This window comes from Oryzias melastigma, linkage group LG22, assembly GCF_002922805.2.
Source record: "Oryzias melastigma strain HK-1 linkage group LG22, ASM292280v2, whole genome shotgun sequence".
NCBI lineage: Eukaryota > Metazoa > Chordata > Actinopteri > Beloniformes > Adrianichthyidae > Oryzias > Oryzias melastigma.
In genome coordinates, this window is record NC_050533.1 from 22780027 (window position 1) to 22790855 (window position 10829).

At 39.0% G+C, this 10829-nt stretch overlaps 1 protein-coding gene across 1 annotated transcript; it reads left to right on the plus strand.

Moving 5' to 3' along the window:
• The first annotated feature begins 387 nt into the window (after window positions 1-387).
• On the plus strand, window positions 388-8926 carry pacc1 (proton activated chloride channel 1). Its single transcript, XM_024269013.2, has 8 exons — window positions 388-622; window positions 1648-1768; window positions 1865-2077; window positions 4116-4270; window positions 5400-5542; window positions 7578-7719; window positions 7798-7899; window positions 7970-8926. Exons 1-8 carry the CDS (start codon window positions 587-589, stop codon window positions 8129-8131), a joined length of 1074 nt encoding a protein of 357 aa, XP_024124781.1. The 5' UTR covers window positions 388-586; the 3' UTR covers window positions 8132-8926.
• The last annotated feature ends 1903 nt before the right edge of the window (window positions 8927-10829 follow it).

Consider the following 10829-nt stretch of genomic DNA (forward strand, 5'->3'; position numbering starts at 1 on the left):
TTTGATTGCATGTAACACTCCCTGGCTTTATGTTCCATTGTTCATTGTTCTGTATACTGTTTATATACTATCTCCTTCATTAATAAATAAAGCACTAGAAAAAGGTGAACACACTATGTAGTGGTTAGGGGGAATTCGGACACATAGAGTGTATATATGTTCGGACACAACCAATGTGTTAAATAGTTTCTTCATATAAATAACAGAGGTTATCTGAATGCCCCATTTTGATTAGCTCCTCAGTATTTCCAAGCCAAACTTAATTCAGTTTTTCGTTAAAGATTAATTTGGAATCCCTTATAAAAGTTTTAGTTTGAGTAGGTCACACTCTCAAAGAGAGAGCACCTGAACGCAGCATTAGGAGGAAGAAAAGGCTGTAAGGAAGCGGAGCGGTCCGTGAAGGAAGCATGTGTTTCCGTGTTTTTGATGTAGCTTGTACTCTGCTTTTTATCACAGCGGGGTGGGTCTTTACTGCTCCTCCCTCCCAGCCCACACAGACCCGGGTCCGAGACGAGCGCGTCCCGGGAATGACAGCTCGGTAGAAGAGGCTGCAGCCGAGGAGCGGGACAGCTCCATCCGCGGAGGAATGCCCGGGAACCGGCAGCCCAAACCCTATCAGTCGGTACGGTCAGGCTTCTCCTCTCTTCCCCTCAGAACAGTCGGGAATGTTCCGGCTCACCTCGTCATGTGACCGAGGAAGGATCCAAACTTTTAGGTGTTTTCTTTTGAAACCCAACTATTAATATCTATTGTAAAAGTGTTCCCAGCGCTCTTTTATTATGATTTTGTTGGTTTTAGCAAAAAATAAATAAAAGCTTTTGTTTTTAGGACAGCTCTCTGCAGAGGTATGGAGTGAAAATAGTCTCACCCCGATTTATATGTGCATAATAATTCTTGATTCGTTCGTAACTTTGGATTTGTATGTCTCTGATTCGATACATTTTGTGCATAACTTACAATTGTGTATTAAGATCTACAAAAAATATGGGGGGGAAAAAAATACAATTTGCACACGTACAACTTAAAGTTACAACAGCTTGAGACTAACTACATACACAAATCTGTAAAAAGTATGCACAAATCTCCTGATACACACACACAAAACTGGATGTACGCACAAATAGATAGGGTTCCTGCGGGGTCGTAAAAATTCTTTAAAAGCATTGAATTTGGGAATTTGAAAAACAATGCCTTAAAAAGCCTTTAAAGTCTTGAATGTTTCTATCTGGGCCTTAAATTTGTTCTGCTTGTAGCTTCTACGTTTCACTTTTCAAGTCGACTTCCTGTTTGGAATGCCAGGGGGATGGGTCACTCAGTCCAGTTCTCATGTACAGTCAATGATCGATGTTTAATTGATTGGAGACTGTAGACCACAATGCATTGTGTTATAACAATTTAAAAAAAATCGGTGTGATGTTTTTATTAATCATCCAAGTTTTCTAAATCAGAACACAGTAGATTCATAAATTAACTTCATAAAATGTCAAAAATGTACTGGGGGTATGATTTGGGGAATTGGTCAAGTCTTTTAGAGGTAAACATTTGACTCTCAAAAACTTTTGCTTAAAGTTTTTACCCCATATTTTATTTTACCTTATGTAGTTTTAGGCTTCCAGAAATCTAATGTGTGATTTTTTTCTCTAATAGCTCAGCAACAGTATTGATGAGGAGGAGGAGGAAGATGAAGACAACAGCCCCTCTCAGGACTCTTTTGATGATGCGACCAGGGATGAAGAGCCTCAGGAGCCCGGTTCCAGCATCCTCCCAGGTATCAGCAGGTTCAAGTCCTTCTCTGTCACCTTTTTTGTACCGTAAAGACTCTTACATGTCATTTCTTGCTGTGTTTTCATGTTTTGTGTTGCAGAAGAGGAAGGTCTCAGTGACAGCAGCTTCTCCTTGAGGATCAGTAAGACTTGCGTGAAGAACGTCCTCACTGTGGTGCTGATATTCGTCTACCTGCTGCTGACCGCTGTAGCCATTTTCCTGGCTTACCAGACCATCTCTGATTTCCTGGAGAAGCTCAACCAACCCGTCATGTCGGTCACATACAAAGAAGTCGATTCCTTCTCTCCTCCTGGTGGGTGGAAGTAAGACGTAGCGACATGGGGAGGTTGCACGCAAAAGAAGGTCAATTCAAAACAACAAAGCTAAGCTCTAAGAAAAAAACAGGAAAAAAAGCAAACATAAGATGGACAAACCCCGTCCTTATATGACCTTTTGGTTTGTTTGCCATGGTGGTCAGACTTGACTGATCTGGAACGTGCCTACTGAGACTTTTCCAACGCTTAAGATAACCTGTCAAAGTTTACTATGACCATATAAACACAATAAAAAAAAACAAAAATTACCTTTAAAATTCATGAATCCTCAAGTGAAGTTTTTAGATTGTCACCGAGGAGGACTATGATTTTGAACCAGGCTAAAAACATTTTTGTTTCAGTTGTAGAGCTGCAATGTTTCACTATCAAAGTCAATATGTATCATCCTAACTGTTAAAACTTGACTGTACATGTATATGAGAAGTGGACTCAGTGACCCCTCCCCCTGGTGTTCTAAACAAGAACTACACGCTGGTTCCAAGAAGCTAAAATCCAAAAAACTTCTATAGAGAAATAAACAGTTATTATTCATTCTATATGTTAGAATAACAATTCTAGCTACAAACTTCTTCTTTTAATATTCTTAATAATCCTCATTTTATTTTATGTAAGGGATAATTCCCTTCAAAGGATGCATTATTAGGCTTCCATGGTGTATTAATTTCTGATCATGCACATTTCAAAGGGCATTATCCTGCTTATATCATGGTCACTTACAAAAAGAAATAAATATTTGACTGTTATTCAGTACTTTATTTTTGTTATTTCTTTTTTTTAGGTCTGCATTATCACTGTGGATTAACTTTTAAATCCCCACCCAGCAGCCAATCAGAATTGAGTATTCACCTGGGTCACGATATAATGCTAGTTATTCAAGTTATAAACTGACCAATCGTGTGCTTCAATAGAAGTACCGTATTTTTTGGACTACAAGCCGCTAGTTTTTTCCTAGATTTGAAACCATGCGGCTTATACAAAGGTGAGGCTATTGTGTGGATTTTTTATAACCACTAGGGGCGCTCTAACCGGAATTAGAATCAAAAACAAGATAGGCGAAAAGTCAATGCAAAGAAGAATAGTCTAGGCTTAGCAAATAGAACACACACTGTTTGGAAAGAATCTTTTAAGGTACATATATATACATTTAAAGTACAAAATTTTTTGGAGTAAATGTCTAATTTTTCAACATAGCAATAGATATCTGAAGCTTATAGTCTGGTGCGGCTTGTATATCTTTTTTTTTCTTCTTCTTTTTAAACAGAGCGGGTGCGGCTTATATACAGATGCGCTACATAGTCCAGAAAATACAAGATGTGGTCTCATATTAACCGTTCAAGAGGTGTGACCTTCCAACAAGTTCACTCCTGATCAGCGTGAGTGGTTGCCGTAGAAACGATTATTCAGATTGACTTGGATCACTGCTTACTGACAGAGTTGGTGTTCATTTCGTGAAAGAACGGCGACTGAATTGACTTCCTTTTGTTGGAAGTAATCCCTTTTCTATGGGTGATGTCACACTCACTCTGTCCGGTTCTCATATACAGTCAATGTTACATGCCCCCTAGTGGAGAGATACCCTGGCTTCAGTAGAAATCTCCTCGTACATGGAGGTTAAAATGGATCATGTTTCTACTGCTTTGGTAATCCTTTTGGCTCTGGAAACTTCCAGACTCCTCTGTGGAAAAATCCAACCGGAGATATGGAAAACATTTCTCCGTGTGGTGTTTGGAAAATACTTTTATTATGTAGTGTAGTGTTAAAGAGCCTATCTGTACTTGCTGTGCTAACTAATTCAGTGTGTAGCTGAAGGAAAGTTATGAGTAAGTTATTAAAAATTAAGTGAATCTCAGGTGCTGTTTACTGCTTTGTTTCATTAACCATTTATTAAATGAATACCTCTGAGTGGGAGGAGCCTTTCATCTCTTAATGATTAATGACTTCTGTTAATCATTAAAACTCTGCCTCACATTTTCTTCCACCGTTCTTGATGGCTGAATCTAACATGAGAATCCTCAGGTGTGGCTCTGTTCCTGGGAAACGCCCAGCTGCTCAGCTGTAAGCATCACTACCACGACTACATCCCGGTGTTAGTGGACCCCGGGAAACCCCAGCCAGGAGACTGTGAGTTCAGGAACGTGACCTACGTGGGCCCATTCACCAATGCAACCCAGGTGAGATGGGAAGAAGAGCAACACAGGAAATCATAGAAACACCTGCTCAACCAAACTTTGGGGAGCATTCAGAAAACATGTTTTTTAAAATATTGATTGTGTGTATTACTCCCCAAGGTACGGAGCCTCAAAAGGGACATAGAAGAAAAAAATGAAAGTAAAAACAATAAAAAAAAAAAGAATTCTCCTAAAAATTGAAGTAAAAGAAAAAAAATGTAATCACTGACTGATGTGCAACACATAGTAACTGGTGCGCACCACTTAGTATTTTTTTAGATTTCTTTTTTTTTTATTCAATTTCTAGGAAAACAATCAATACTATCTGGTGCGCACCAGTTATTATCCAGATTTATTTTTTCTAAATATTGAAGTAAAAAAATCTGGACAACAGTTTATGTATCTTTAGGCAAAAAAAACGTATTTTTTGGATTAATTAATTATTATTTTTTTAATTCAATGTCTCTAGGAGCTCCGTACCAAGGCAATAAGCAATGGAAAAAATACCTTTTTTTTGTGATTTTTTTTTTTTTTTTTTTTTTTTATTTATTTATTTATTTATTTTTTTGGTAGTTAAAGGGTTAAATAAACCAAAATAATGTGTTTGATTAGATTAATTAAATCAATTTATTAAACATAACTGAAGAACAACAACAAATACAACATTATTCTGAAAAAAATGAAAACTAATACATTTAAAGCTAAAAAAAGGTTAATCTGAAGTCAAACTTGATCTTTAACGCATGATAAATAAACATTTAAATATTTAAAGTTCAGCTATAAAACACTGGAAGAAATGTGAACCAATGGAAATGACTGTTCTGCATCTATCTGCCTGTTCTCATTTGAATCTGTATTCCTCCAGTTGTGGCACTCGTGCACAGGTACACAGGGGGAAAACAGTTTTTATTCAACCACCAGTTGTGCAAGTTCTCCCATTTAAAAAGATGAGAGGCCTGTGATTTTCATCATAGGTTTACCTCAACTACGACAGACAAAATCAGAAAAGAAATCCAGAAAATCACATTGTCTGGTTTTTCTGTAAGTCTTCACAAGTGGGAGAACTTAACTAAAAACTTCATTGCCCAACTGTACTTCCAGGTGTGACAGAAAGTGCATGTTTGTGTTGCAGAAACACGCTGTGGTGGTCCGGGGGCCGTCTGATGTCAGAAACAAAGAGCTGATCTTCATGCAGTTCAGCCTGAATGAAACTCAGGAGGATTTCAGCGCCATCACCTACATGCTCTTTGCCAGGTTCAGTGACTTGACTAAGAGGTAGGAGAAGGCACAGCCTGTGAGGTCAAAAATGCTCAGAGAAATAACTCATGTATTAAAAGTGAGTGTGTGACAGGATGCACACAAACCCCGTGAAGTTAGTGTGTGATAGAAGGGCACGTGTGTGAAAGAGCTTTGTTTCATGAAAGCCTGACTTTGTAGTCATATTCCAAGAGCTGAACTCTGATGAAAACAGTGACTGCCTGTGACATACGTATGTCTGCTTCTCATCCGTGAGATGCAAGCGAGGTTGGGTCATCTCAGACACACAGTAATATGGCGTTATTTATTAGTAAAAACTCCACGCAAGAGTCTGGCGATACGATACATATTCCAATACATGCGACATGTATCGCGATATATCCCAAGACTGTACCAGAACAATTTCCCTCTTTTTCAGAGCGTTGTTCACAACACTCTAATCCATCAGGTGTCTGAACTAGAATCTATAGCCGTGAAGTTCAGCAGAACTTCTGCTCCCTTTGCCGACAGCATTTTGATGGAGGATCCGTGCATGACCCGCTCCAGCTCCCCTGCTTCACTCGTTCTTGTCTGAGTATGAGGCATCGCAATCCACGTCTTAATATGATACTGGCAGCAACGTGGCACAGAGTTTTGGTTTGGTACCCATTCCAAGTCGAAACTAAGTCGTATATGTCTCATAACAACCAAAACTGCAAAGCTGACCAAACATTTAACAGATCTTGTTGTTTTGGTCGCGGTGTAAAGCTGCTCAAAGAAGCTCCGTGTGCTGCCAACTAGTGGTCGGAAGTTAAGGTGAAAAAACAAAAGCAAGACGTGAAGGACCCTTATTCATAATTAAATATCATCTTGTCAACATTTTAAATCGATACAAGTATCGTCAAACAAAATATCGTGATATATCGCCAAATCGATTTTTTATACACCCCTAAAAAGCCCTTCAAACTACATTGAATGTTTTTATTTTCGCTGTTTTAATATGGTTTACTGTTAAACAAGCTGCCAGAAAGATTCATTACTGACTATCTGCGGCAGCATTTAAAAGAACACACCAAATGTGCTGTGCATTTTAAAACTTTTCTATTTATATTTCTAAAGTTCTTTAAAGTCCGATATGTCATGTGTAGATATGTTATTGTCCCACCAATGTTCTGGCATGGCCTTTACATGGTAGCAGCACGCTACTGTATTCAAGCAGGCAGGGGACTGATATGGGACTTTTCACTTAGTTTCTAACTTGTTGGGCTGGTCACCCCCACCTGACTCGACCAGGAGTGGCGGCGCGAGAACAGCAGCTGAAATGAGGCGCACGCTCCATGTTATGTTTCGGATGAACAGATGGAGAATGTTAGTAAATTACTGTTTAGAGCTGATGTCCGAACACCAGAATTCCTGGATTCGCGGATTTCACAGGAGCGAGCAGGAGAAACTCCACGAGTGCACAGTCCTCCACGAGGGGGCTGAACTAGTTTTAGGAGCAGGAGAGGTCACAGGAGCGTAAGAATACTCCCACGAGCGTGCAGGAGAAGAGGAGCAGGCCTGGAGACTGTCCTGGAGTTTGATTTACGCTCGTGGACTTATGGTGGAAATGTAACACCATATGCCTACAGCCAGAAAATATGACTACAAAACAAAGCATTGTGGGAAACGGTGTGGAGACAAATCTTGTGGTTCAAAATGAATCTGATCAGTAATGATTGGAGCTAAATGAAGGAAGTCTGTGTAAAGTAATGAAAAAATAAATGAGATTTCTGTTTATATAAATTTCTGTGGTTATTTAAATTAAAATCACTCAAAATACTCATTAGAAATTATTTTACTTGAAACATGTGTCTATTTTTCTACTGATAACAGTTCAGGTTTTGATGTTAAACATCAGACTGACATTTGCATTTATACAACAAAAGGAACTCATAAGCACAGGCATCACAAATCATCTGTTGTATTGTTGCCTTTAAAAGAATGTAGATGAATGTGTTTCTCTTGGAGCTGATCATGACATCAGTCAAAAGTCTGAGTGAGTCTGTCAGCAGCTTTGTATCTCATCCTACAGTAAAGACAAGTCAGAGTTCATGAGGGACTGTGAGAGGAACTACTCCACCTGGACCTTCTCAGGGGGGTTCAGAACCTGGGTCAAAATGTCCCTGGTGAAGACGGCTGGAAAAACCAAAGAAGGTGTTGAGTTTCGGCAGGAGGTGGGCAGATGATCACATGATGGAGATGAGACTGTCTGCCAGTCTGTGCTTTAGTGACCTTTTCTTTTTATCTTCAAGTCTTCTGTTGTCAAATTCAATGATAAGCGAACGGAACAAACCGACCAGCTCTTCTTTGTGGTCTTTGAGTGGCGGGATCCCTACATCCAGGAAATCCGGCTGGTAGGTGTGACAGTAGACATGTCGGCTCTTTGGAAGTTCTCTGTGCTGAACTTCCTCCGTTCCCAAAAAGGTCGTGACCGCAAACCCCTGGAGCTCCATCGCCATCCTCTGCGGCGTCTTCATGGCTCTCTTCAAAGCTGCCAACTTTGCCAAACTGACCATACAGTGGATCATCAGGATGCGGAAGAGACACCTGAAGCACAAGAGCAAGGAGCTGAAGAGCATCAACTGAAGCAGATCTCAGTTTTCACCCTTCAAGGCCAGAGATAACACACGCTCTTTGGTCTATCATCAGTCTTTGATCGTTTACACCATCAAGCGTGAATCTGGTCATTTTGACTAGGAGAAAAGCAGATTTTCTTTTTTTTACTGGCTTTGCACCAAAATGCAACAGATTACCAACACAAGGCGTTGCACAACAACACTTTTCATCAATCGACTGACATTAATTCCGTAAGCACTGCACTATTGTAAGGTGTTGCATATCAACACAAAGCTGTTTTGCTCAGAATTCACTGGAATTGACGTTAAGTCCGTAAACGGTTGAAGAGTTACGGTAGTCGAAAGAATGTAAACACTGGATCATGCTACAAACAATTCTTAACACAAAAAATGTATTTCTGCTACAAATGACCAACAAACACTTGTTACATTTCTTCTTACTGGTGACCAAAAACCAGTTACTGATTCACATTTCTTAAACAATTTAATCCTGTTGTTGAATTTTCCGTTTTTTTTTTGCTGCTGAACAATCTTTTTATGAGTGTTTTGATGATGAACAAAAAAAAGTATTTTAGTGAAGCCGTTGCTGAATGTTTGACTGGGTCAAATGTAAAAAAGTCCAAAATTTAAAGGGATTTCCATTTACGCAGAATTTTATTTTTGTAAAAAAAAATGTCCTAAAACAGTCATTTTAACTTAAAAGGGATTGACAAAACTTTTTCAGTCTTTTTAATGAACTACAAGCCTGTGAATTCTACATATTGTATATTTTATGGGAATAAAAAGATGATGTTCCTTCACTGTATCTGTGGTTCTTCTTCATGAAAGAAAGAAACTGGAAGCTAGAGGAGAAAATGGATCTCTGTACTTTGTTTCTCCTAGTAACAATCCATGTAACAATTCTTCGTGAATTAGTAAAAAATGCGATTTAAACTCATCAATATGTTCATAGATGCAGAAAATTGAAAATCAGTTTGCCACGGCCTGGGCCTAAATTTAGAAAAATGCAGAGTAGATGACATTTCTTCATGCAGTCTCGCTGTGATTGTGTGTGTGCCTGTGAATGTGTGGATTGGCCAGGCTCCTCAGCTGCACTCCCCTCCTGGGAAATTCCCACAGCTCCTTCAGATTTAAAAATTTCAGTCCCTCCAGGATTTTGCGATGTTGCAATCGCAACTATTAATGCAAATTTAAGCAAACCCGAGATTTTTTTGTCACTCAGCAATTGTAACTTTACTGCAACTTTGACCAATCTACCGTGACAACAGTCATGGATTCACAACTGTTTCCCTTCTGACTTCTTCCCGGGAGCCGTGCTCTTTTTTGTTACTCTCTTTAGCTCTCTCTGTCTTTTTTTTCTTTAAAGCTGCACAAGAACAGTCACTTGCGGTGAGCGTGTGCGCAGCAGCTGGATAGGGGGTTGTGCTGAGCGGGCGCGAAGCGGTCCGTCACATGGAACACAACATGAACAGAGTTATTTTTAAATGTTTATTTGTATTTAATCCTTTCTGTTAGTAGGAAAACAGACAGTTTGATGTAACGGGCAAAAAGAAAACATACTTGGCCTTAAAATACCTTTAATTAATTGTGTTTAGAAAAACTGAAAAAAAAATTGTGACTTTAAAACTGTAAATCTAATCAAACCGTAGCTTGACTGAATCGTTACATCTCTACTCAGTAGTTCAGAGGGTTTTTGAGTTGTTTTTTTTCCTACTTTCCAATTTAATGTGATGGGGCGCTACTGAGTCTGGGTTTTTGGTCTCAGTTGATGATTTCTGTGAACTTGAGACGGTCGAAGGTAATTATAGTTTACGGTGAAGTAGAGTGAGCTTTTCATCTATAAAAGTTAAGGGTTTGTAAAACACATTTCTTTCCTCAGCCAGAGGTGGCAAATGAACCAGTAAGACTCTTTGTTTAAGAGCTGATCAGTTAACACGTCTATGTCAATCCAAAGGTCTAAATCTATTTTCACTGACACTAACTAAAGATGAAAAACTGTCAGGGGTTTAGGGAATCACATTCAAATTCTTGGAAAAAGCTAAATGTTATCATGTTTTTTTTCTGATGAGACCAGAACTTCCACACATAAGGAGACAGGACTGAGCAGATTCTTAGCTGAAGAGGGTCAAACCAGGATTCAACTACAGGTTGGAGAACTGCAGAACAGTGACAACTTTTGGCAGAGAACTAGTATGCTGTTTGACATTTTTGTTGTACCGCTAATATTTGCTTGGGGCTGTGACGGCCTGCAATCTAACAGAAGAGACTGTAAACAAAGGGATTATGGGAAATAAGCAGAGGCTCACTTCCTTGCCAACAGTTCCACCCATAGCTCAGAGTGAAATGTCTGATGAACTACAGCCGCTCTGCAGAAATTATACAATTGAAAATGACACAGGTTTCTTTTATTTTTGCAAAAAAATTATTAAAAGAGCACTGGGAACGGTTTGAAAATAGTTCAAAAGATGATCAGAGTGGAACTTTAAGTGTTTGCTACAGCCCGTAGAAAAGCGGTAAATAAACATTTTAGGTCACACAGCTGTCTATGACTTTGATATTTCTGGGTCACCTGCGTGCCCTGTACAAGAAGAACTGTTGGACTATTTGTGCTGGTCTCTTTGTTGTACATAAATAATCATTCACAATTTATTTTGAAATAAAAAAAATGTGGATGGTTTCTGTGAATCCTAATCCACAACAAATGAAAC